A 26,304-nucleotide genomic window follows, 5' to 3' on the forward strand; every position below is an offset into this window, starting at 1 on the left:
TCGAGTTCTTTGTTTCAGTTTGTTTCTCCTTCTATGGGGGATAGTATATATTTGAGTGTATATATATATATATATATATATATATATATATATATATATATATATATATGGATTCCTATTACAAGAACAAAAGTTCACTACTTCGAACTTGTAATAGGAAGCCTCACTTCTACGAAAAATGTTCACTTTAATGAAAGTTAACTTTTGCGTAAGTACACTTCACCGAAAACACCGCAGCACAGTGGAGGACATAAAAAACAAGCTGTGTCCTCCACTGTGGTGTGATAGTCACGGACCTTAGGGTTAGGGCACGGGTTAGGGTAAGGAGATAGTTAGTAAAGCTATCACCTTACCCTAACCCATGCCCTAACCCTAAGGCTCGTGACTATTGCACCATAGTGGAGGACATTGCCATGTCCTTCATTATGCTGCAGTCGTCACAGACCTTAGGGTTAGGACATGGGTCATAGTAAGGGGATAGCCTTACTATGACCCGTGCCCTAACCCTAAGGTCCGTGAGTACTGCACGGAAGTTCAGTACAACACCCGTTCGTTGTACTGAACTTAGCGTAAGTGCACTTTTGCTGCAGTGAGCATTCCATGCACTATTTCGAATAGGGGAAAATTCAATCTAGTGTATGGAACCCATATACATATATATATATATATATATTTATTTATATATATATATATATATATATATATATATATATATATATAGTTTTACATTTCATTCAGTAGTAGCACCAACCAAGATCTGGGGAATTACACCACTGCATTGTGGGATACCTACTTGCCACGAACCAAGTTTGAGACTTTCAGCTATGTATTCGGCCAAGTCGGAGACGAGATCGGCTCCGAACCCATCATTGTAAGAATGAACATCGAGATAGGCAGCATACATGGAATGTTATGGTGAGTACATAACTTCCTTTTTTGGGAACCAGGACTTAGGAAGTGTCAGTTATTGTTTGTAGCTGCATTTAGTTCTATATTCGTGGAGTTCAGAGAAGAGTTAAGACAGACACTGGGTGGCAGTGAAGAGTTACCAGATAGCTGGGCAACCACAGCAGAGGTTGTAAGAGAGACGGCTAGAAAGGTGCTTGATGTGACATCTGGACAGAGGAAGGAGGACCTGGTGGTTGAATGAAGAATTACAGGAGAGTATACAGAGGAAGAGCTTGGCAAAGAAGTGGGATTGTCAGAGAGATGAAGAAAGTAGACAGGAGTATAAGGAAATGAAGTGTATGGTGAAGAGAGAGGTGGCGAAGACTAAGGATAAGATGTATGGCGAGTTGTATGAAAAGTTGGACACTAAGGAGGGAGAAAAGGACCTGTAGCGAATGGCTAGACAGAGAGACTGAGATGGAAAAGATATGCAGCAGGTGATAAAGGATAACAAGGGAAAAGTACTCATAAGTGAGGAATGTGTGTTCAGCAGATGGAAAGAGTACTTTGAGGGGCTGATGAATGAAGACAATGAGAAAGAGAAGGTTGGATGATGTGGAGATAGTGAATCAGGAAGAGCAGTGGATTAGCAATGAGGAATTAAGGACAGCTATGAAGACGATGAAGAATGGAAAGGCTGTTGGTCCAGATGACATACCTGTGGAAGCATGGAGATGTTTAGAAGAGGTGGCAGTGGGGTTTTTAACCAGATTGTTTAACAAAATCTTGGATAGCGAGAGGATGCCTGAAGAGTGGAGAAGTGCATTGATACAGATTTTTAAAAATAAGGGTGATGTGCAGAGCTGTAGTACCTACAGAGGTGTAAAATTGATCAGCCACAGCATGAAGCTGTGGGAAAGAGCAGTGGAAGCTCGGTTAAGAGGGGAGGTGATGAATAGTGAGCAGCAATATGGTTTCATGCGAGGAAAGAGCACTACTGATGCAATGTTTGCTCTGAGAGTGTGGATGGGGAAGTATAGAGAAGGTCAGAAGAATTTGCATTATGTCTTTGTGGACATAGAGAAAGTATGCAACAGGGTGCCTAGAGAGGACTTGTGGTATTGTATGAGAAGTCGGGAGTGGCAGAGAAGTATGTAAGAGTGGTACAGGATATATATGAGAGCAGTTTGATAGTGGTGAGGTCTGCGGTAGGAGTGACAGATGTGTTCAAGGTGGAGGTGGGATTACATCAAAGCTCAACTCTGAACCCTTTCTTATTTGCAAATGGTGGTGGACAGGTTGACAGACTAGATCAGACAGGAGTCCCAGTGGACTATGTTGTTTGCGGGTGACATTGTGATTTGTAATGAAAATAGGGAACAGGTTGAGGAGATCCAGGAGAGGTGGAGATGTGCTCTAGAAAAGAAAGGAATGTAGGTCAGCAGGACTAAGACAGAATATATGTGTGTGAATGAGAGGGAGGACAAAGGAATGGTGAGGATGCAGGAAGTGGAGCTGGTGAAAGTGGATGTTTTTAAGTACTTGGGATCAGCAGTTCAGAGTAATGGTGAGTGTGGAAGAGAAGTGAAGAAAAGAGTGCAGGTAGGGTGAAGTGGGTAGAGAAGAGTCTCAGGCGTGATTTGTGACAGACTGGTACCAGTATGAGTGAAAGGGAAGGTCTACAAGATGGTAGTGAGACCCAGCTATGTTTTATGGGTTTGAGACAGTGGCATTGACAAAGACACGGGTCAGAGCTGGAGGTGGCAGAGTTAAAAATGTTAAGATTTTCATTGGGTGTGACGAGGATGGGCAGGATTAGAAATGACTACATTAGAGGGACAGCTCAGGTTGGATAGTTTGGAGACAAAGCCAGAGAGGCGAGATTAAGATTGCTTTGGACGTGCTGAGGAAGGATGTTTGGTATATTGGGAAAAGGATGCTAAGGATAGAGCTGCCAGGTAACAGGAAAAGAGGAAGGCCTAAGCTAAGGTTTATAAATGTGGTGAGAGAGGACATGCAGGTGGTTGGTGTGACAGATCAAGATGCGGAGGACAGGAAGAAATGGAAACTGATGATCTGCTGTGGTAACCGCTAACAGGAGCACCCAAAAGAAAAGGAAGATTCATAGCTGAACCCTCCCCATTTCTTTTTCAGTGTCACCTTAAACCCTTCTCTTTCATTTCAGTATTAGCATTTACTCTTTTAATCTTTTGTTTGAGATGACTCAGTCTCATGTCCCAGCATATCTCATCACTTTTGCAGTATTGTGGCAGTTTTTTTAGATTAAGAACTCTTGTTTTTCTGCCTTGTATTTCATATGTGCCAGAGTCTCTACAAGGCAGTGTTATGTAGTTTCCCTCTTGTGACTGTTTACTCCTTGAGAAAGACCCTAGTTGTCTTTCTGATAGAGTAGTAAGCTTCCTTTTTCAGAAGAGCAGGTTTAGATGCAATGTCTTTTGTCCCTTGCTTTGCCAGCAAGCTTCTAAGACTCAGGAGAACCCAAGAGTAAAGCACATGATGGACGTCATATATGTTTTTCAGTTTATTTTTTCCTGTCTCTTAGACAGACATTTTATATTTAACTCATTTGCCCACCCTTTGGGCTTGATCACCTTTAGACTATGGTCTGATTTCTAGTGTCTCTTGTTACTTTACACTGGTATTTCCATTCTTTATTTTAATAATACTTGTGCAGGGTATATTTCCTCTTGCTAAATAAAATAGCCTTCCATAAGTTCATAGGTAAATACTAGGGTATCAGGCAGCAGACTACTGCAAGGCTAGTCAAGTCTGAATCAAGCCATTGTATCTGTGAGGAAGAGATCTTAACATTAGGACAATTCCTCATCCTTTTACTTGATAAGAAAGTAATATATGTTAGTGATGCTTATAACTCTGTCTGTATCATATGAGCAAATCGCACAAATTACGAACGCTTATAATATACATACTGGATCTCTAAGTGCTTTTTCTGAGATTGCGGTACAGTGAAGAATGGGATATTTGCCCTTTCCTCACTGTAGTGCAATCTCAGAATTGGAAATATATATTTGGCGGGGAGTGTGGGGGTGCAGCCCCCTACAATAGGAAGTTTGAGGTCCATTACGTTCGATATGAGTGTTCGCAATTTGTGCGATTCACTCATATGATATAGACCCTTATAACTCACCCAGCCAGCATCTTTTTTGTGGTTCACCTTTGGATGGGATTGATTACAGAATGCCAGTGTTTCCTTGAATAGACAGTGTCATTCTATGGTGGCTTGGCACCTATATTTCCCTTAATTGTACGTTTTTGATATTGCAAAGGCACGGAGTGCTACTCTTTTAGCTTTGTAGTCACTTCCCGATGTGAGAGAGCAAAGGCGTCAACATTATTTTGCTTTCCAGAACATTCTGTCTTCTACCATTTCATGGATATGCTGACTGTATTACAGTTCAGGTTTAAGGAAAAATAGCTAAAAAGATTAAAGTTCTTACAGATCCAAGAATACATTCTGTCATCATGTAGTGCATCTTTATTTGAATGATGATAGCTAGAAAACATAGTACAAAAACATTCTTTGATTTATTCATGGGGATTTGAAAGTTTGGTATGGGATTACAGAAGTCAAGCTTCACTTAGACCAATAGATCCTGACACTCAAGCCTGCTAACCCATTATTTAAGGCAGACTTTTTTTCTATTGAGATTACTTGGGTACTTATATTGTGTCTTGTTCACTTTCTTGGGTATAAGTAATCTGTAATGACAGACAGACATGCATAATCTTTCTTCTTTTGTGGCTTAGATTCACTCCCTTGTGTTGAAGTATCCAGATACTGTTTGTAGGAAGGGCATGATAGTTGTGTATGCCTTAAAGGATGAAGCACAGAAATGGAGGCACTTTGGGGGGATCAAAGCAAAGCAGATGTAATAATTTCATTGTTGTTTCTTCTATCCCTGTTTGTTTCTTTCACTTTCTAGGGACTGGCTCATTAAACTGGAACACAAAAACTCTTCAAATCAGATAGGGCGCACAGGTGGAGACAGTGTATCACAATTCACATTCAACAATCAGATGTGGATTAAAACAGGAGTATAATATTGTATGCTAAAGTTTGGATTCAGAGTTTGCAAGAGCAGAATCAATGATGAGTATAACAGTGGCTTCCTGATTAAAAAAAATACTTCCACTGCTTCTGCAAAGAAGTTGTGAAGTTTGTAGTAACCTTTGTATTGTGTCTGTAGTAATATTTCAAAAAAGTGTTCAGCTGAACCAAGCTAGCAGGGTAAATACACATGTAGCATATAAATAACATGGAAAGAAAATGGACAGGCTTTTGAGGACAAAACTAGCATTTCTTCAAGTCAGAAGTATGCATAAAATGACTTGAAAACTGTACCTGAACTACTTTGGGAAGGACAAGTATTTTGCCCAAAAGATGGTTTGCTCTTTTTACATTTGTAATAGTCAATTTAATTCCATGTTTTTGCTCATTGTATTTCCAAGTTACCACAGTTGTGAGGAGTGGGAATAATTAAGTAAAATGGGATTATTAGATAGGGTGGGGTAAAAGTGGTAGCTTAAAGTGAGAGTAAATAAAATTGTTTTATCATGTCTACCTGGTCCTTGAACAGGAGCAATCAGTTACCAAATTAGAGCTCTTGGGGTCATTGGACTGCTAATCACCCATAATGTTTCTCAAGCTGACACTTTGTGTGTGTTTAATGAAAATATAGGGTGCTGCTTTGTTTTACTTTTCTTTTTGAAGTGGTAGTTCAGGATTTGATAAGTAAGCTACAGGCCTTGTGGATGGAGAAGTGTTGCATTTTGTTCATATTGCTCGTCTTCCTTCTTATTACTGAATTTGCACAAGTATCACAACACTGGTGTTCAGATTAAAAAAAGCATTTAAAACTTGGTTAAAGAGGGGGTAAATTATGTAGTAATATACCTGACAGTTTACGGAAACATTTTTGTTTGTAGGACATCTAACAAGCGCAGGTATCAGGAGATCTGTGGAAGGAGCAGTGATGTCAGTTAGTATGGTGAAAATGTTGAGTGTTATGTGACTGTTTGCAAGCACTGCTAAGTTAGTACTTGCATGATCCTCATGCTTGCTTCTATGGCTGCTTGATGTGGTTTGATGCAAGACATGTATTAATGGAAGATTGCTTTGTGTGACAGTCTGAATTCATTGCCTAAGGAAAAGTCATGCCATGCATTTAGTTTAGTATTAGGACTAGACCTTTGACACGCAATTTTTATGTGCATGTGTCTAAAGTAATTTTGAACTGACAATGCGAAGGTTGAGAGTAGATGTCTAGTATAGTGATACTAAATTATAACGTATGTTTATCTTGGGCATTATTACTTTTCATGTTCGTTTACCTTGTATCTTGCCAAATCTGGTTTTAGTCCTCATTTCATTTCTCTTGTGTATTTTTTACTGTGTGAGTTGCTATATTTGTTTTCAGTCATCTCTTTGTTTTCCACTGTTATGCATGCCATTAATTCCAATAGTGTGATGGTTTCATGACATTTGGTCTGCAAACTATGATATTAATAAAGCAACCATTCCATTCATTCTTTGTTTGCATTTGCCAATGGTCATGTTTACTCCCTTGCTTAATAGCACTGTGCTGTGTAGCTCATATCATCTGAGCTACATAATTTCATTAAATGTATTAAACAGTGTATGATGGTCATGTTGAAGACTTCTGTTTTCCGGTAAAGAAAGAGATTCTTCATTTATGTTGCACTGATTCTAGATTCTTTGTTTTGTGAATAATAATTAAAAAACAAAAGGGCATATTAATTTAAGGATAATAAAGGCTGAAGCAGAGAGCTTATATTTTGACTTCAAGATATTTTTATTTGCTTAAATATGTAACTAGTAATTGGTAAGTTTGAAAACTCTGTTCTGCTGAAATTGCTTGTTTTGAAGTCCTCCTAGTTGTGTTGAAAGGACAGTATTAAAATGTGTGGTTCTAAAATCTCTCTCCCACAGTCCCTTCAACAGTAATATTAATGTTTTTTCATTGTTGCTTAATATGTCACTTTACTGGTTCAGTGGCAAAGATTGTGTACGAAATTACTCCACTGGCAATCCTAATTTGACTGTCAGCCCAGAATTTTTTTGTAAGACTGGGAAAGATTAAACAGAGGGCAGCAGGCTTGAGTGGGAAATTCATTATTCTAAAAACGTTTTTTGTATCAGGGGTTGAATCTCTGTATGGTGCTACCCACTAGTGGTAATTTAAAAGGATTGCAGCTGTAGCAGCATGCAGATTGAATGAGTTCTGATTTCTGATTCAGCTGAAACTTCTGGAAGTGATAATGAATTTCATTCTGTTCTGCATGCTATCATTGCACACCACGAGTTAGAAGATTGTTTCACTATGTATTATCTGTTATGGGAGTGGCATGTGGAATGGGATCTGCTGTCATGCCACAGGAGACATGGTTTTTTTCATGATGCTGTGACATCTCTATTCCTACCAGGTAATTTATCAACACAGAGATGCATAAAAATGCTGCTTAATGTGTTTTCTCTCTTGAACAGCTGTTACGTATGACTGTTTTATGACTCCCACCTCCTAGCTCCATTCTCCATCATTAACCAAAATGCAGTAAATAGGTCCACATCCTACTTCAGGGATAGGAGTGCAGTCAGTCCATTGACCTCTTGATCCTCCATCTCTTCCTCCATTCAGCCCTTCTGAGAATTGGGGAGCAGACCTGGGTTATGGCTGATGCACCACACCAGCAACACCAGATACAAAATGTGTGCTACAATATGGTTTTATAACCTTCACAACTGACTATAAAGTTACGCAACCAAAAAAGTAATCAGGTCATGCTTGGGCACTGAGATATCACGCATGTAGAGTTAGCATCATGCATCTGTTTCGTAGTAAGAATTTTTTAACTTTTTGTCTTTCCACTTTCACCTGTTGAAGGAAGGTGGTGCTGCATTTAATAATCTTTCTTGTTTACAATGCAGTGATTAAAATGTAACAAAAAATGAAAAATAAAACTGTACTACAGATGGTGCGCTCTAGCCATTTAAAGTGATGCTTCTGTATAATTTTATATGAATTTATTCTCTGATGGGAGATTTGATTTGTTCCTTCCCACAGGCCTCAGTACTTCAAAGTAATTGATGAGTGCGTCTCTCAGGTAGTGTTGCATCGAAGTGGCACAGACCCAGACTTTGCATACCGTAAACGGCTTGATGTAGATTTTAGTCACCTTATTGGTAAGTATTAATTTTATTTAATCCTATGTACTGGTATCTCATAACCATGTAAATTCAGTATATATGTCTTGTATGGATGGTTTAGTTTTGAATGCAGTATTGTCTTGATTTTTATATTTGCAGACATTTGTGTAGAAAAGGCAAGAGCAGAAGAATTTGAAATAAGAGCTGCTGAGCTAGCCAGAAAGGTGAGTGTATTTACAATGCTTTTATCTAGCCTATAAACAAAAAGTCATAAAAATACTTTTTTTTTCCTTTTATACACTAGGAACAGTTTCCATGGGAAATTTTTATTTGGTTATTTGGCATCAGCTGCATTTTTAAACTGAAAAAAAAGCATAGCAGATATAATTTCACTTTTTAAGAGATATACAAGAGATCTGTGTTGTAGCATCGATAGAAAACAGTAAAACACATACATAAGTGGATTGTAGAAAGCTTTAGTCTTATAGGTTCATAGGTAAGTACTAGGTTAGCTCCCCTTGCAAGCCTTGTTGTGCTTGAAATAACCTGTCCCATTTGGTTTTAGTTTGGTCTTACCCATCCCATGGTCAATAATTGGGGTCTATATTATAAGAATGAAAGTGCATATGTGCGACTACATAAAAGTTGACATATAATGCATGAAAACTAAAAATAACGAACGGCCACATATGTGAATTTTTCCCTATGGAAAAAAAGTGGTTGTTCGCTAAAAAAAATAATTTAACATCATAAACAGGCCCCCCACACCTCCCTAACTAAATATATCAACTCGTAGATTGCACTATAGGGAAGGAAAGGGCAACTCCGTGAAGTTGGCCAACTATCTCCTTGCCCTATGACATATTCATCGAATTGCTTAAATGCAATTCGATGAATGTGTCGCTCTTTCCGTATTTGCTTAGAAGCATTTTCGTGCTTGTAATATAGACCCGATAATTGTATATTATCCCTAATAATGACGAGAATCATAGCATAAGTTATTTGCGAGGACCCATGAATGGGATAAAGTATTTAGGAGCTACCTCTGTCCATTAGTAGTACAGGCGTACAGGGGCAGTCCTGAGGTAAATGTTTTGTTTGAATAGTTTATACCTTTTTTACTACAATAGAATTGAAATTTAGCATTTTTGTTTTATTTTGTTAACTGGAGAGAATACTGGTCTCAACAAACTATACATTCAGCCTAGGAGCTAATAAACAACAAGAACATATAAATTCACAGATAAAAATAGAAAACCATTGATATGCACATGGTTGTATGTATGTGTGTGGTTACAGCAGTGTCCCTGTTCTTAGTTTATTTTGTTCAGTGTATTGTGCATGCTTTGAGGTGGATGTGGTGTAAGATGAATATACAGGCCAAAGGTAACATTTCTAATGTCATTTTTGTATAAGGTCTTGACTGATAATTTACATATTAGAAAGCTGAAGATCCCTTGGGAACAAACCTTTAATATCGTACTAGCATAAAACATCATGAACACTATAGAGTAACATGTTATAAGGGAACCTAGCAGTATACTCACAAACTCGCAACAAAATATGGTGCTGCAAACATTAATGTATGTGTTGTCTTTATATTGTTTATACTTGTTTGAGAAAGCATCTATGTATATAGTGTAAATAGGTTTGTTATATGACCTTCATGCTTCTATATTGACTACAATGTGGAACTTTCTCTTACGGTTATGTTGTAAATATGAGCATTTTTGTGTCTTTCATAAATGCAAAATGAAAATAAAAATTATTGAAAAAAAAAAGAAAACTGAAGATCCTGATTTCCTTTTTTGGGTGACCTATTAGGAATTGTTGCAAACATAGTGTAAGGTGCTATAGCCCAGACATTGGAAAATGTTTGGACTGGTCGCCAAAGACGTTAATCATTTGACAACAACCAGTCTTTAGCCAACTCAGACTCCTGTCCTCAAGCCCTAGTGTGCCTTTCCTCATTGACTCTGCAGATCCCCTAGGCACCATTTTCACATCTGACATCTCAGTATTAGCTTAAACTTGGGAAAGGTTTTCCTTTATTGTCTAAGGGAAAAATGCATGTTTTCTAGCCAGTTTTACACACTTTTTTTTTTAGATAAAGTCAGAAGATCCAGTCTCTTCTGTATTTCATTCTAATCTCTGTTCTTACCCTATTTCCCCATTCATAACCTTTCTCTTAAACAAATACACACACACACACACACACACACACACACACACATTAAGACAGTTCCAATTTTCTTCTCACTATTCTTTATCTAAACAATAATTTTTGTTGTCTAGACAAATGGTGGTAGTGTTAACCTTTTTTCCACTGCAGGCTGTCCTTTTGATTTTTGTTCAGTATAGTGCAATGTTTCTTTGATTACACTTATTATGTTAGCATGATTCCTACAGCTGTGTGTTTTTGTGACATTGTTGGTACTTGTTCTGGTTAAAGATTACTAACCTTTCTTGATGCTGTGTCTTATAGTGGAGAACAAGCCCTTTGGGTTCAAAAGGTGCTGTAAGTATGGGCTTAAGAGCTTGCCCAAAGACCCACATGAATTCTGCATCTTTATCATCTTGATGCAGACTACTGCATGTAAGAACTCCAGTTCCAGACGCTTAATAGATAGGAGGGTAAAGGGGAAGAAAGAAACAGATGAAGGATCAGAGAAGGACTGGACTTGTAAACTGGGAGAAGAAAAGGAGGAGACCTAAACCATTCATTCTGGAAAAACTTTCACCAACCAAAATGTCCAGAATTACTAATGTTTATTATTATATCACTGTTGCATTAACATACGTTATATTGGCTATATCCTGCTAAGGATATGACATCCTGCAATTTCCAGTGTTTATGGGTACCTTTCATATGTCCTAACTGCTGAACAGCTAGAAGAGAGTGGTATAAAGTCAGTGGTTAAGGTGCCAAACATTCAGAACTTGCCATTGAAGTTCACTTTTCCCTGTGGGCTTCACGTAATCAATGGTAGAGTACTGCTTTCATAAGGCTGGGCAGATAAGTACCCTGTTGGTGAATTCCTTCCAGTTTATGTGATGAAGAGATTTGCTTTTTCCATCAAAAAATGTAATTTAAGACTGGACCTGATGTTTATAGTGGTTCATATTAAATATTTTTATCTAAAAATTTATAATTGTAAGAGTTCTTTGTGGGGAAAATCATTTCAAATTGTTAATTTTTGTGAGAAGTTTTACTTTTTCTTGTCAGAAACTAAAGGTAGAGGCTAGAGCTTGATGTTTTGTGGGTTGTCATTAAAAATCTTAACCGAAACTTACTTTCCTGTCAGGTGGTACAGTGACTCTTCAAGGCCGTGCTTACCCATTGGTCAGGCATTTCTTTCTATACAGAATGGACTAAACTTGAGACTCTTTAGCTCTTCTCTCCTCAGTCTGTAAGAGAAAGAAAGATGTACAGGAGTCTTCAGTCTTCACGCTGTCTTTTCTTATCTCCTCATCTGCCAGTGAACTACTCTGCTATGGCCATTTCAGGTATCTTTAACCACTAATTAGCTTCTCCCATTCCCTCTGGTGTTAATCCTCAAGAAGCCAATAAGGACAGTGAAACAGACACATCCTCTGTGGCTGTTTGGTTACCCGTTTTGATTAAGGGTGAACCACACTTGTTGGTATAGTAGGAGGGAGTAAATGATGCTCTACCATGAAGCCACACAAAGAAACTTGATTCCCAGGAAAAGGACCTATCCTCGATTCTTTTTTTGGATGGTGACCTCTCCTACGAAAAGAAAACGGTCTGGCATTTTTATCCTCTTTTTTAATATAGAATGGACAGGGAAGATTGACTGAATTTTACTAAGGGCTTATTTCCAGCCTTTCAAGACTATCTTCAGAATTTTAAAAGAAAAAAAGATTTTACTCTCTCTCAGATTCTGATTCTCAGTCTGAGAGACAGAAATTATATTTTGGTTGTGTTTCTCGTGCCTACACCATAGGAGGGGGAATCCATTTCTGAATGAAGCCTCTCTTTACATTCCCCCCAGAAGTTATTTTTTACTGCCAGAATGAGCGTTATTTTAGTGGGATCAAAAGGAAATTCCAGAATCCCAACAAAGATATAACTAATTACAGGTGGATTTTCCTCAGCCTGCAGCTGTTCCTCCTGTGTTGCCAGTATTTAGAAAAATTATATAAGGTTCCTCAGACCCATACATTTTGCTTTTCATGCTCCTTCAGGTATTTTTGTTAAAGCTGTCTTCTGCCAAGCATATTTTGGTAGCTAACCCTATTCCTTCTGATAGTGGTGGGAGAATACCTGATAGATTTTTGAAGAAAGTTTTTTCTTCTACCTTCACCTTTAGAGTAGTGAATTGTCAGGCTCATGTGTACAAGTTTCTGCTGATTTCTTTTGATAATATGAGAAAGTTGACTGCTGATCTTCCTTCCTCAAAGACTAAGACATCTCTGAATTCTTCAATATCCTCTGTCTCAGGTAAAGCAACACACTCTGAAATGTTTTTATGGCACTGCTGATGCTCTCTCTAGAGGAGCTGACACTTGGTCAGTGATGAGAAGGTTTGCATGGCTATATTCCTATAATTTACTAGAGGATATCAAAGCTGAAATCCTGAGTATTCCTCGGGATAAAAAGGTATTATTCATCCTACCCTTTGTTGAGGTTCTTAAAAGATTTGATGAAAGATGAGTTAATTCACTGGATCCCTCTCATTTTTAACCCTCCATGCCAAAATATAATAGGAACTTTCCCTCCAGTTAAGGATCCTTTCCTAGGAAACATAAATAATCTCAAACAAGGCACAGGCAAACAAAATTTCAGAAAGCAATGGCAGGGAAGATAAAAAAACGAAGGGAGGGAGGATCCTCAGAAAACCAAGGGCATTCTAAAAAGACAGACCAGGTAAAGAAAGAAGGAAATTAGAGACCTGTCGTAGATCTTTCTTTTATAAACTTTCACATCAAAGTCTCAAAATTCAAAATGGTTTCTCTACAGTCTTTATCACCTGTCATTCCACCTCTTTGTTTTTTGGTAACCCAGGATTTTAAAAGATGATTATCATTACATTCCAGTTCTCGAAGATTTCAGATGTCTTTCAAGATTTCCTGTGTTTGGTTTGCATTTTCAATTCCTTGCCTTACCCTTTGATTTGTCTATAACTCCAAGGGTTTTCACAATTTAAATGTCCAATTGCAGGTTGCAGGGCATTCAGATTTTCCCATATTTAGATGACTGACTTTTGCAGCAGCTTTTACAACTTGACAAGAATATCTCGATTAGGTAAGAAACCATTTTCACAGTCTGGAGTTTCACTTGAACATAGAAAAATCTTTTCCTAGTCTGTCTTGCAGGGATATGTTCCTGGGATATCTCCTGGATAAAATCCCTCATGACAGTTTTTCTTCCTCAGGACAGAAAGCTTTACAAGGAACAATTTCTGATATTCTCCAGCCAGTCTCCGACATCTGCCCGGCAATACCTCAGGATTCTGAGAATCATGGCCTCTACCATTCTCATGACTGCTTTGGCCAGACATTATGTGAGGAAAATTCAATGGTTCCTGAAATTGGTTTGGACCCAAAATCAGCACCCCCTATCATGTCAGACTCCAGTGCTGGGATTTATAAGAAGGTAACTGATCTACCCATAAGAGTAATTATTTCATCCCAGATCTCTTCCTTTTCCCTTATAGCCACTGCTCAGTCTGTTACCACAGATGCTTCAGGATTTATTTGGGGAGCTGTATTCAAGGGGGTGAAAGTTTATGGACTGTGGAAGAAACAGGACATACTGAAACACACAGATGCGGAAGAAATGTTGGCTTTAATAAATGCTCACAAATCTCTAAATCATCCCTGTATTCCATGCCCTCTACTAGTAATCACGAGACAGTACCACGGTGATGTGGTACATAAACTCTCAGAGAGAAACAGATCCTACTCCCTTTGCAGACATGCTATGGTAGTGTGGGATTTAGCAATTCAGTACAATCTATCCTTAAACAGGCTGCTTACATTCCATCAAGCCCATTGTTGTTCAAGACAAGCTGAGCAGGACCAGGCCAGATCCCCATGAATAGAAGTTGACCCTGAGAGTCTTCCAGCAATTGATCCAGCTGTGGAGAACTCCTCAAGCAGATATGTTTAGCAGGTAGAGAAATTCTGCTCAAGGACATATTGTACAAAGTCTTGGAAGATGGATTCCCATAGTCATGAATGTATCTGTATGCCTTTCCTTTGATAACCAAGGTTGTTCTAAAAACTCAGACGGACTCGCAGAGTAATTGTGCATGCCGTCGTCCGTTGGCCCAGACAACAGTAGTTTTCTCTCTTGAAAAGTGGATTGTCTCCCTCTACATTTTTTCTGGGTTTTCTAATTTCTTGCTTAGAAACTTTAATCATCTGAGCTATTTCTAAAAATAGTACCCACCTTGTGTGCTCACAAGTGTACTTGCTTTTACATTTATACTATTGTTTGTTCAACATCACACCATATACCACTTGCAGAAGTACTATTACATTTACTAGTGATACCTTTTATATTTATTTATTTATTGACATTTGATGACTGGGAAAGTCTGAGTCAAATAACACATTTTCAGTGGAGGCCTGGGGAGAAAAGCATCAAAATACATACAACAAACATACATTTATTGTAATAAGATAATGCTTACATATATAGGTGTACATATACAAATGTACAAATATCAAAGTACACATTTATTAATGTACATATTTTTAACAGTAAGTAAAACATGAATTTAAATGATGTACAAGAAACATTTACAGTAATTGAGAGTATATTTGCTGGTAGATAGAACACAGGCTCAGTAAGAGTAGTATAATAATCAGGTGAAAGAACTTGAAGGTGTTGGTAATTATAGAGATGGAGCTTAATAGTTGTTTGGTAGGTAGACGAGAGAGTACAGGTGATATGTTGGCTGTTTGCGAGAAGCGTTAATTAAGTAGGATGGATAAGAGAGATGAAAGTATGGGAGAGTATTAAGATGTGAGGTAGGTGGATGTCGACAAGTTAAGCGGGAGGCAGTTAAGGATGAGTGACTAGCAAGGAAAAGGGGTCTTAGGTTGATGATGTGATAAATGTTTAGGGAAACAGGTGACACTGTGGGGTTGAAAGGGTGTGTTAAGGTTTATATATTTGTTTTAGTAGAAGGCAGGTGTGAGAGTTAAGGTGGGTTTTTAGTGTATTCTTAAATGTATTGAAATTATCTATACCAGTAATTTGTTCTAGCAAAGCGTTCCATAGTTTAGCTGTAGCATAAGAAGAGAGAGACTGGCCAGCTCTTTTATTAGATTTGTGTACAGTTAATAATTGTCAAGTGAACTTAAAGTTCTGGTGGGGAATATAGGTGTACAGAATAGATTTTGGGGTGGGAGAGGAATCTGGTTTGTAAATTATTTTATGTGCAATAGATAGTTGCAAGTATTCAAGATGGTGTGGGAATTCAATGCCAGTTTAGTTTTGCAAGAACTTTGCAGTGATTGGAGCACCACAATAAGCCTGTGATGAACTTGGTGATTTTTTAATAGCAGGACTGAAGTTTATTTTTTAGGGATATATGTAGATTTGTGAAAATATGAGCTCCATATAGTAGAGAGGGTATCAGGTAGGTATTGGCTAGCGTTCTTTTAGTTGAAGAATACATGGAGTTTTTGTGTCTGTGTGTCCCAAGTTTTTTTTAATGGTGTTGTGTATGTGTTGCTCAAACGTGAGTTTATTATCTATGGTAATACCTAGTAGCTTAGCATGTGTTAAAACTTCAATCTATGTTTTGTTTTTGGAGTAGATTTTAAATTGAGATGAAAGTGTTTTGGGAGAAAAAAGTAGAAGTTTAGTTTTGTTAGGATTAAGCAGTAGTTGTGATTCATTTAACCAGGATTCTATTGAGGAAAAGGCATTTTATGTTTTTTGGAGAAAGTCTGTTAGGTTGTTAGATGTGGTAATGATAGTAGAATCATCAGCATATTGAATTTAGGTACTTTGTAGGGAGGCAGTGTGTAGGCTATTAATGAAGATGTTGAACAGGAGGAGTCCAAGTATGGATCGTTGTGGACCTCCTGTTCTGTTAGCCTGATATTGTGATAGGTAAACTTGCCATTTAACACATTGTTGTCTATTGGTTAGGCTTTTAAACCATTGTTGGGAAGGTTGTGAACATCCTAGTGAAAAGAGTTATTGTTAAAGTTTATCATGAGAAACTGAATCAAAGGCGTTTGACAGATCTAATAGTATTACTAGAATTGTGGAGGTTAATTGTCCTAAGTCCCTAGCTTTGTTTACTATGTAAGTAAAGGAGACCAGGGCAGTTATTGTGCTATTGCCAGACCTAAATCCATGTTGAGTGGGTGTAAGAAGGTTATTGGTAAGGTAGTTTAGTAATTGCATGTGTACACACTTTTCAAGTAGTTTTGCTAGGGGAGATAGTATAGAGATGGTTCTGTAGTTTGTTAGGTCATTTGATTTACCTCCTTTGTGCAGAGGAGTTATTGATTGTTTCCAAAGGTTTGGGACATAGGATTCACTGATGGAGTGATTGATAAGAATGCTGCCAGGATAAGCAACAGATTCTGCAGCAATTTTTAAGTGTACAGATGGGAGATTGTCTGAGGAGGAAGAAGATGATTTTAGTTTAAGAAGTTTATAAATTAATGTAGTCGATACGGGCTGTAAAGAGGAGAAAATTGAGTGTTAGGAGCTGAAGTATTTTGGCAAGTATAAGAATAGGTTTTGTTGTTTTTAGAGGTGGTTTGGGAAGGGGTGTAGTAGTAGTATCTGTGGAGTTAATATTTGTCTTGGAGTTGGAGCCTGTAACTAGTTTAGCTATGTTTTCTATGAAATGGGCATTGAACATACTGGCAATTTCATTTATTTTTTGTCTGTGGTTGGTGATGGATTTTGAGTGGAGCCAGGGGTTAAGCAAGGATGAGATGGTTTTCCAGAAAATTTGTGGATTGGTTTTGTAGTTGGCTAGTTGTTGTTTGAAGTATTTTTTTTTTTTTTTTTAATCAGCGTTCACAAATTTTTTTTCATTTTATTTTGTAGTTGCCTGAATATCTGAAAGTTAGTCTCATTTTTATTCTTTTGCCAGTCTTTCCAGGCTGTATTTCTAATTAGAAACATTTGTTTAGTGGTTTTGGTTAGCCAGGGTGAATTGTTTACTTTTCTTTTAGCTGTGTGTTATGTCTATATTCAGAGTTACAACAGTTAGTTACTTGAAACTTATTCTGGAGTGATAACATCAGAAAGAAAGAAAGATGTTAAACTAACTCACAAGGTTGCCGTTCAACGGATATTGCACAAGTTTGTTCAAAGCAGCATTCCTATTAAAATTTTTTACCTATAGTCACAAGTTGGACATACTTGCAGGTTTACAAGTAAGATTTCACTCATTGTTCTTGTGCGTGATGCCAAGGGGACCGGACAGCTGCAATAGTGACTTAAAAATGGCACCCAGGATAGTTAAAGATGTTGGGGGATGACAGGTCGATTGAAGTGAGGAGCAGGTATTCTTAGGCTAATCAGGGACTTGTGACCAGTCGCTAGTAAACTGCAATGCTCAGATGTAGCGTACAGAGGCCAAAAAAGTTATCAATCCATTCAATAAGGTTAGGTTCTCAGTTTAGTTTAGCCTCATATCTTTATTTAGCCTTATAGTCAACTGCACTTGTTAGTATACGGTAAGACACAACCAATATCACAGTATAGCTTAGTATACCACTGCCACTAATTGTATGTAGCGGTGTTGGGTTTAGAGTAGTGGCCATACTTTCACAGATTTATAAGATATGAGGAAAAACAGGTCTAAAGGGAAAGAGATAGAGAGGAAGCAGCTGTCTATCTTGGCTGTGTACACTGCAGTTATAGTGATCCTTTACAAGTGTACAGATAAATCTATTTTTGCTTCAACCTATGCTAAATTTCTTTGCAGGTTCTGTTTTTAATCGAAGTCTTGCACGTCATATAAGATTTTAAAGGTTGACACCGCTGGAAGTATCAGGGCTCGATCACGGTTCAGAGAGGGTTTTGCGTGGGTTTACTATCATGGATATCAATTAAAAAAATTCCTAACACTGAATGTGCGAAAGACCTTTTCAGTGTAGAACTTTGAGGAACATGGATTTTTTAAGACCCAAAATGAGGAACGTTCCTCCTAATGAGGTACACTTGAGAGGTATAATCTGAGTAGTAGCCAAACAAATAATGTTCGAGTGAGTACAGACAGACGAATACAAACCGTTTCCAAATATTTGTTTTCCTTTTTATCTCTAGACTACAGACACCTTCTATGAGTAAGCTGACCTTGTGACTATCAGAAGTAGACTGAATATTATTACAGAGTATTAGAAGTAGAGGAATGAGTGGTAGAGACCTTTCACTCATAACAAGCACTATTGATTTTGACACTGCTACACTTTTAAAACTCTATCTTCGTTGGTATTTAACATTTTAAATTTGTAAAATTATTAAGTGTTACACTGTATGTTTTCCTTTTTTATATTATATGTTTGTACCTGCTTTCATTAACTGTTAGACTAATACTGTATGTTATCTTTGTATGCTGCTTATGTTTGTAGTTGGATCTTTTCTCAATGGCCCTCTCCTGAAAAGGAGCATCTTGTATGCCCAGCCAGATCATCTTGGTAAAAAAATGCTAATAATTAATTAATTAAAAATGGCAAGGGCAATTACCACAAGCTTCCTCACAGAGTGGACTTACACAATACAGGGCTGGTTTGATACACCCCAGCCTTCAACTCCAGTTGACTGTCTGGATAATAGAGTTATATTACCTTTTAGGCAATGTTTTTCTGAGGACATGCACCAAGTATTAAAGGAAGCAGGGAAACCTCCTAATTGAAAATCACACATGAGTAACTGAAAAAGATTTTTTAGTTGGCGCTCAAGTAAGAACCAGGATCCTTTTCAGGCCCAAATGTCTCTGGTTGAACAATATTTTGTTGAGTTACTATCCTTTGGCCTTTCTTACTCTCTTGTAAAGATTCACCTTTTGCCCATCTCTGCTCGTCTGCCCATGGATCCCCCTTCTACCTGTCCTCAAGTTGAATAGTTTTTGAAGTGCAGTTTATCTATCCATATATGTAGAAGACGTGTCTCCTCCTTAATTTTGTACTGGAGAAACTTGCACTTTCCATTTGAACTAGGTTATGAGGCTGGCTTGGAAAAAGTATTACTCATTGCTCTGACTTCTGCTACAAGAGTATCGGAGTTACAAGCTCTAATGGTGAATCAGCATTATCTCATCTTTCACAAAGATAGGGTACAGCTAGAAAAAATACTGGATGTATCCCAAACTGGTTTCAGGGTTTACTTTGAGCCAGGTTATTCATTTCCCTTTTCTTTCCAGAAAAATAAAAATAAGGGAGAGAGAATTTTACACACACACACGATGTCCACTGGCAACTCATACTATATTTGGAGGAGAAAAATTTTCATGAGTTCTGATCACCTGTTTATTTCCAGCGAAGGTAAGAACAGATAATCGGTATCAAAAGACACAATTTGTAAATTGCTCTCTCATGCTGTTGGTTTTTGTTGCTCTTACCATAACAAGTCACTTTAAGGCACTGACAAGGGCCACACTATACCAGGGCTTTGGCTTCTGTGTATTTTTGGAACGGGGTGGTCTCTAGAGGTATACTAGAGGCAGCTGCTTGGTCATCTATGCACACCTTTACAAAGCACTACAAATTATATTCTTTTTGTGGGTCAAGAGCAGAACTTGTTGGGATTATTCTCCAGAGCTTTCTGTACTCTGATCCTCCTCCTCCTTCCTCATCTGTCTTTCTAAGCGTTGGTATTCTACCCATATAGCTTAGGCTACTGCAACAGTGAACTAATGAAAAGCACAGTACAGTTGTGTAAGTAACTTTACCGTAACAGTAAATTTTGAATAAATCACTCTTAAAGTAAGATTCTCCCTTTCTCCTAGCACGTACGTATTTGCAGGAGTTTGAGAAAAGAGAACTGTGATGGTGTGGGCTCTTAACCACTGACTTTATACCATTCTTTTGAAGCTGTTTAGTGGTCAGGGTGCCTGAAAGGTGCCCTTAAGCTTTAGAAGCTGACTGGTTGTCATATTCTGGCAGTATATAACCCATATAGTTTGTTGCTGCAATAGTAATCTGTTAAAACATCTACTGCTATGGTAAGTTAACTTAAACAACTGTATTTTCCTCATCTTTCCCACCCAGGGCTTTTCTTTTATTTCTACCCTTTTGTGCCTCTCCTTAATACTTCGCCAGGACTCAGTGGTGCTAATTCTGTTTTAAGGTGGTCAGGAAGCTGCATTTGTGAGCAGGAGGTTTCATGTTTTTTATCTTCAAGACTGACACTGGCTCTTTCTTTCCCCTTCTACAGGGTCCCTTCGTAGCCCCGCTCAACTCGATTTGATCAAGATGATGTCAACATTTGTCAAGGCTGAGCTTCAGTTTGGTGTTTTCTCTGACCTTTCTATCTCTAAGAAGGCATGCAAAGTCCCAACTTCTGTTATTTCTCTTCCTTCCCCTGGCCTGGTTTTAGCACGGGGAATAGCAGAATCAATAGTAGAACCCAAGCTAATGTTTTTGGTACTACGAGATTCCCTTTCTTTGGAGTTGAAGCCCTTTTTGCAGGTGGATGGGTTAACCCTAACAGCAGTGATACAGATCCCTACTAGTCCCAAATGACTGAAAGTCACTGTACTCCAGCATTGGGACCATACCTTTCTAGACTCTTGCTGATATTGATGCTGTCGGCATTCGGTCCTTCTGTGCTAAAGTCAACCTTTGTGGTGTGGCACCAGTGGTCTGTGCTGAGGGTGCCACACACCCTCCCTCAACTTCGATGCCTGTCCATTTAGTGCCAGTGACATCAACCCTGAATATGTTTGTGGAGCTGTTGGAATCAAGCGAACCAGACCAGGTCTCTAGCCAAGAATAGGTTTCTACTGTGTTGATTATGCCCTTTAACACCAAAGGTGCCGATCCTCTACACTCCACATCACTGTTGCCCTCTCAGGATAGAGGACCTTGTGTGCTTTCCAGGCTCCCCAAGTTTCGGCTTTCTTCCAGAGCAACCTCAGATGAGTCCCCCTGGGGAAGAGGAAGTGTAAAAAGAAGTGTTTAGACTCACCTTCAGACTTCCCCTCCCCAGACATAGATCTAAATGATAGAGAGGTTTTTCCACAGTCCCTTCCTGAGGACACCACGTTTGGTGAGGTTTTGGAAGTGATGAAGCAGATTTAGGAATTTAACAGTAGACCCCACCATTCCTGAACAGGAGATTTTACAGGAAGTATACAAGTTCTTCCTCCTACCAGCAGCCTGGCCAGTGCCTCCACCAGATAAATTGATAGAAATGGTAGAGCCAGATGTTACAGAACCTATTACATACATGTCAGTGTGCTCTAAAGCCCCAAGGATAGGCCCCACTGGAGTAAAGGGCCTTTTGTGGATTCCGTCGTAGTCTCAGCCATCACCAAGGAGGTGGAGGTCCCAGGGGATGCCAAAGCCTTTCATCCTCCTAACAAAGTGTTGTCTCAAATGATTAATATGCTAGGAGAGTGAGTGTCTCCATCTAGTACTTTTACAATGTGATCATTAAATTAATTGGTGCATGTGACTACGTTTCAGAGGGATCTGACAGAGAAAATCATAGACACCCTAAAAAAAGTGACCACTGGGGGAATCTTTACAATCAGCTGGAAACCTGAATGGCTACTGTCTACTTTATCACTATATTAGAGACTATTTCATGATTCAGCAGTTGGACAGCTAAGTCAGTTGATTGGGTCATAGTAATGTGGCATCAAGCCTGGCTTCATTTGTTGGGATTTGTAGGTGGCATTCATCAATGCCCCTGTTGGAGAATCTTCTCTGTTTGAGTGGAAGGTAACAGACAAGCTTCAGCAACGTGAGCAGGAGGGCAAAATGCTCGGAGCTGTTGTCAGGTTTTTGGCACTGGAGATGTCATTTCAAAGAAACCACAAAAACTGGTCAATAACCTTTTGTTTTGAAAGTTTCAGTAGCCTTGCAATAGAAATTCCCAAGGCAGGGAGAACTACTATTGTAGCCACTGCTAGAGTAGCAAAGTGTCCACAATCAGTAAGGGTTTCATGGACAGCATCAGGACCCAGACAGTACCACTTCTGAATCGTGGCCCAACTGTACAACTCTGAAGCCATTTGGAGGGGCATTTCTCTTTGCATCCACTTGTATTGCATGCCATTACGCAAGACAGTTAAGTCGAGGAGATCATATCCAGAGGCTATTTTATACCATTTTTGATAAAGTTCAAGCAGCAGCTCTTTCATCCTCTCACAGAGTGATGTCATCAAAGAAAGGCAGTAGAACAAGTGGTGCAAAACTTCCTCCAAACCAGAGCCATCCAAAGGATCCCACTAGACCAGAGAAGGGCCAAATTGTATTCCAGTTTCTTTTTGGTGCCCAAAAACACCAATACTTCAGTCACATTTTATTCCTCTGTGTCTAAATGGGTATGTGAAGGAGTCTTTCTGGGTTGTCATAGTGTAATCCGTCCTGCCTTGCTTGCAGGCAGGAGACTGTTTGCACTGTTAGAATCTTAAGGACACTTACCTTTTATTGAAATAGTGAAAGCATCCAGGAGATTTGTACACTTCCAGGTGAGACATTTTGTGCTATCTGAATGTATAGCTCTGGTCAATACCCATATACATCTACTGAGTGTAAGAATATTCTCTCTGTTAACTAGATAACTGGCTCCTCATGCTTCTATGAAGGAAAAAAAAAAAACTTATGGCAAAACAATAATCATTAGTCATGCCTGCCTTTAGGGATTTTAGTAAACCTTCCAAACTATCAGTTGGAACCTTCCCAGTTCCTGATGTTCATTTGCATCATCTACTTCGGGTATTCTGCCCTCTGCTTGGATCAGTTCTTCAGGTGAGACCCTATCCAGCAGTTAAGGCAGCCTCCTTGGACCTAGTGGTGGTTGGAGCAGCCTCCAATGTGATGCAGAGGATGATTGCTTCCCCACAGAGAAGGCTCTGAACCATGCCATTCATGTGAATCACTTTGGATTAGCAGACCCTATCTAATCTGAAAGACCCACTGACATAGAGCTTCAGGAAATAGAAATGATGCTGGAAGCCATGTCTAATGTTTTAAATCTCTTCATGCACCTCTGAGGCAAATGGAGAGGCAAGAGCAGCTGGGGTCGGTGTGGCTACAAAGGGGCAGGCCTGGCTGTGTCTGTGTTAATGTACAGACCACTTCAAAGCATTCATCACCCACACCCCCTTTTGAGAGGTCGTCATTGTTTGGTCCATCCTTGCAAAATACTCTATGTTAAGTTGTCTATCTTCTCGCCTTCTTCTTGCTGGATGGGTTCGGAGCCGACCTCGGCTCCGACTCGGCCACTCTAAAAGCTCGAGAGTTGGTTCCACCGGCTCGAGGCTCCCCTTATATCCCACAATGCTAGGCGTGAGTTACCTCAGATCTCGTTTGCCGCTACAGCGATCGAGGTGTTGGTTTTCTACCGGCTTCTTGGTGAGTAAACTTTCAGTAAAGTTAGTATACTTAAACCCCTTTATTTTTAATTTTAACTCTTGTTTCCCTTAGTTTAGTGGAATTCTACCCCTTTTTTCACAAAATCCCGTTTCTTCCCCACAAGAACTTACAAGTTCTCCCTCGGCCTTCAGGCCCTTTCTTCCATTCCCTAGTGGTGTGTGTGTGTGTTGCTTCTCTTAATTAAAACTATTGATAGTTGTTTTATTTTTGAGTTTAAAAATAAGATAAGGTGTAATCAGTGTGTTTGACTGAGTGTGTGTGATTACACTTTCTTGTTCTAAGATGTCTAAAGACACAAAGGTCTCAGGCTTCAAGAAGTGTGATGCGTGCTGTCAGAAAATGTCTCTGACAGACAGTCACACTTCTTGTGTCTACTGCCTGGTTTGCACCTGCAGGACTCCTGTGCTGTATGCCACGGCTTCAGTCCCAGGGTCCTGCAGGAAAGAAAGAACAAATTGATCCTAAGGGGTCTACTCAAGCCTGAGGATTCCCTCTCTGTCTCTGGGAAGCCCTCCAAGGCTTCTAGGTCCTCGGCTCCAGCTACTGAGCCGAGACCTAAGGCTACTAAACCTCCGTCTGCATCGGCTCCGGCTGGAGCCGATGAGTCTACAGCTTCTGTGGTTCCTCGGCTCCGGCTGGAGCCGAGGTATTAGAATTCCTTGTCGGCTCCGACCAGACCTTCGGAGCCGACATCTAGGAAGAGATCTAGGTCACCATCCCTTGGCTCTGTTCATTCGGCTCCAGCATTTCCTCTGCTGTCTGAACGGAGCCATAAATCTCACTCCTCTAGGTCATCGAGGCTGTCGGATCATGACCTTCAGAGGGTAGTGAGTCGACTTCTTAAGTCCGAGGCACTGGCCCAAATGCTTCAGAGCCCGACTCATCAGTCGATGCCTGCCCCTGTCCATCAATATGTTCCTCCTCCGACTCCGCTGAGCTCGGAGCCGGCTGAACCGAGACTGTGGTAGCGCGAGCCGATACAGATGTCTTCGGCTGCCGTCGATTTCTTCTTCGAAGAATCTCGGCGCCGGACTTCCCTCGTCGGCTCCGAGGGGTGAGTGGCATCGGACCCTTGTCCGACCCGCTCTTCCTGTCGGAGCTTGGCGCTGGTGAGTTCGGCTCCGACATCGCCTCGGAGCCATCACTGTCGGTGCCGAGGGAGGTTCTCAGCTTCGGAGCGGGACCTCTGGCTCTGCCTGACAGGGGTGCTCGAGGTCATGCGGAGTGTGTTAGAACCTGGTTCTACTCCACAGTCGGCTCCGTCCGCCCCTCCCTCACGGTGCCTCAGGTCAAGTCGACTCACTCCCTCATCCCGGACCGCAGAGAGCCAGCTCCTCAGGAACCCCTGTGGGATCTCATCCTCTTCCGAGGCCTCTCCTGATTTGGCAGAAGAGCCCTCGGAAGAGAAAGTGTAAGAGGAAACACATTGACTCACCTGAGTCCGTCACCTCTGACACAGATTTAGAGGATTCGAGGGTTCCCCGTTCCCCTTCTGAAGATGTCTCCTTTGCAGACATTCTAGAAATCCTCAAACAGAGGGAAATTGGCCAGCCCTCAACCCTTCGGAGGATGAATCTGTGTACCTTGAGGCGTTTGGCTCTCGCCCTTCCACCTCCTGGGTGTCTCCCCTTGACCCCCTCATGCAGGTGGTAGCTAAAGGCATGGACGGCTCCTGATTCGTGGACCCCACTCCCAGGAGACCCTCAAAATTCATAACGCACCAGCAGACAAACAGTTTTTGACAAAAGGAGTTTCTGTGGATGCTATGGTGGTTGCTGCTGCCACTAAGAAGGAACTAGCTGATCCTTCAGTACCTGTCCATCCACCTAACAAGGAATCTAGGTCCATGGACAGGTATGGAAGCGGATGTTCTCGTCAGCGACATTTGCAATGCGTTCGCTGAAGTACCTATGCCATTTTACTCGTCTTCAAAGGCACTTGATCAAAGAAGCGAGTGACATGTTGAAGGATCCTACAGCTGCGGGTTTTCAAGATAAGATGAACACTCAGCTGGCTACCCTGAACTCCATAGCCAACTCCTTCATGCCTCCTTTCTTATGCGGCTGATGGAGCGAGCAGGGCCGCAGGGACAGGTGTGGCCTTACGTAGGCATGCCTGGATGCGGCTATGCAATTTTGCGAACCCCTTTAAAACGCGTCTTTCACTAATTCCCCATTCGATGGATCATCTCTTTGGTCCTCAAGTGAAAGAAACCTTGACTAGGTGCAAGACTGATGGCAAGACTCTTTCTGCCGCCGGAGTCCGTTTTCTACTCCTTCTAGGCCTTACCCCAAAGGCCAGAAAAGTGGGAAAATGTGGTTCCGTAAACAATCTCAAGGGACTTCGCCTGACGACAGAGTCGGTTCCCGCCAGAGGCAGAGGCGGAATAACAATGGTAGACGCCGCCTAGAGGCAGGGGGTCCAGAGAACCAGGGCAATCGAGAAGCCTTCTCTGATAAGCCCTTTCAGCATCCCTGAGGTGTTGCCCGACTGCCCACCTTCGGAGGCAGTCGGGAAGATTGTCACTGTACCCAGAAGCCTGGCTATCCCTGACTCAAGACAAATGGGTACAGTCCATCATTTCGAAGGCTATTCCACTCCCTTTCTTCGCATTCCAAACCAATCAAAAATCCCTTCCAGATGTTCCACCC

At 40.2% G+C, this 26,304-nt stretch overlaps 1 protein-coding gene across 3 annotated transcripts in view; it reads left to right on the forward strand.

Annotated features, from left to right (window-relative positions):
* The window catches only part of DIAPH3 (diaphanous related formin 3), a 4,946,160-nt gene that overhangs the window by 2,288,523 nt on the left and 2,631,333 nt on the right, over positions 1-26,304 (forward strand). For all 3 annotated transcript variants that reach the window (XM_044072887.1, XM_044072888.1, XM_044072889.1), the window contains 2 exons: positions 8,013-8,131; positions 8,255-8,319. In XM_044072887.1, coding sequence (XP_043928822.1) covers positions 8,013-8,131; positions 8,255-8,319 — 184 coding nt within the window. The remainder of the gene's footprint in view (positions 1-8,012; positions 8,132-8,254; positions 8,320-26,304) is intronic.

The sequence above is a fragment of the Protopterus annectens genome, chromosome 5.part1 (genome assembly GCF_019279795.1).
Source record: "Protopterus annectens isolate FY-2018-M chromosome 5.part1, PAN1.0, whole genome shotgun sequence".
Lineage (NCBI taxonomy): Eukaryota > Metazoa > Chordata > Ceratodontiformes > Protopteridae > Protopterus > Protopterus annectens.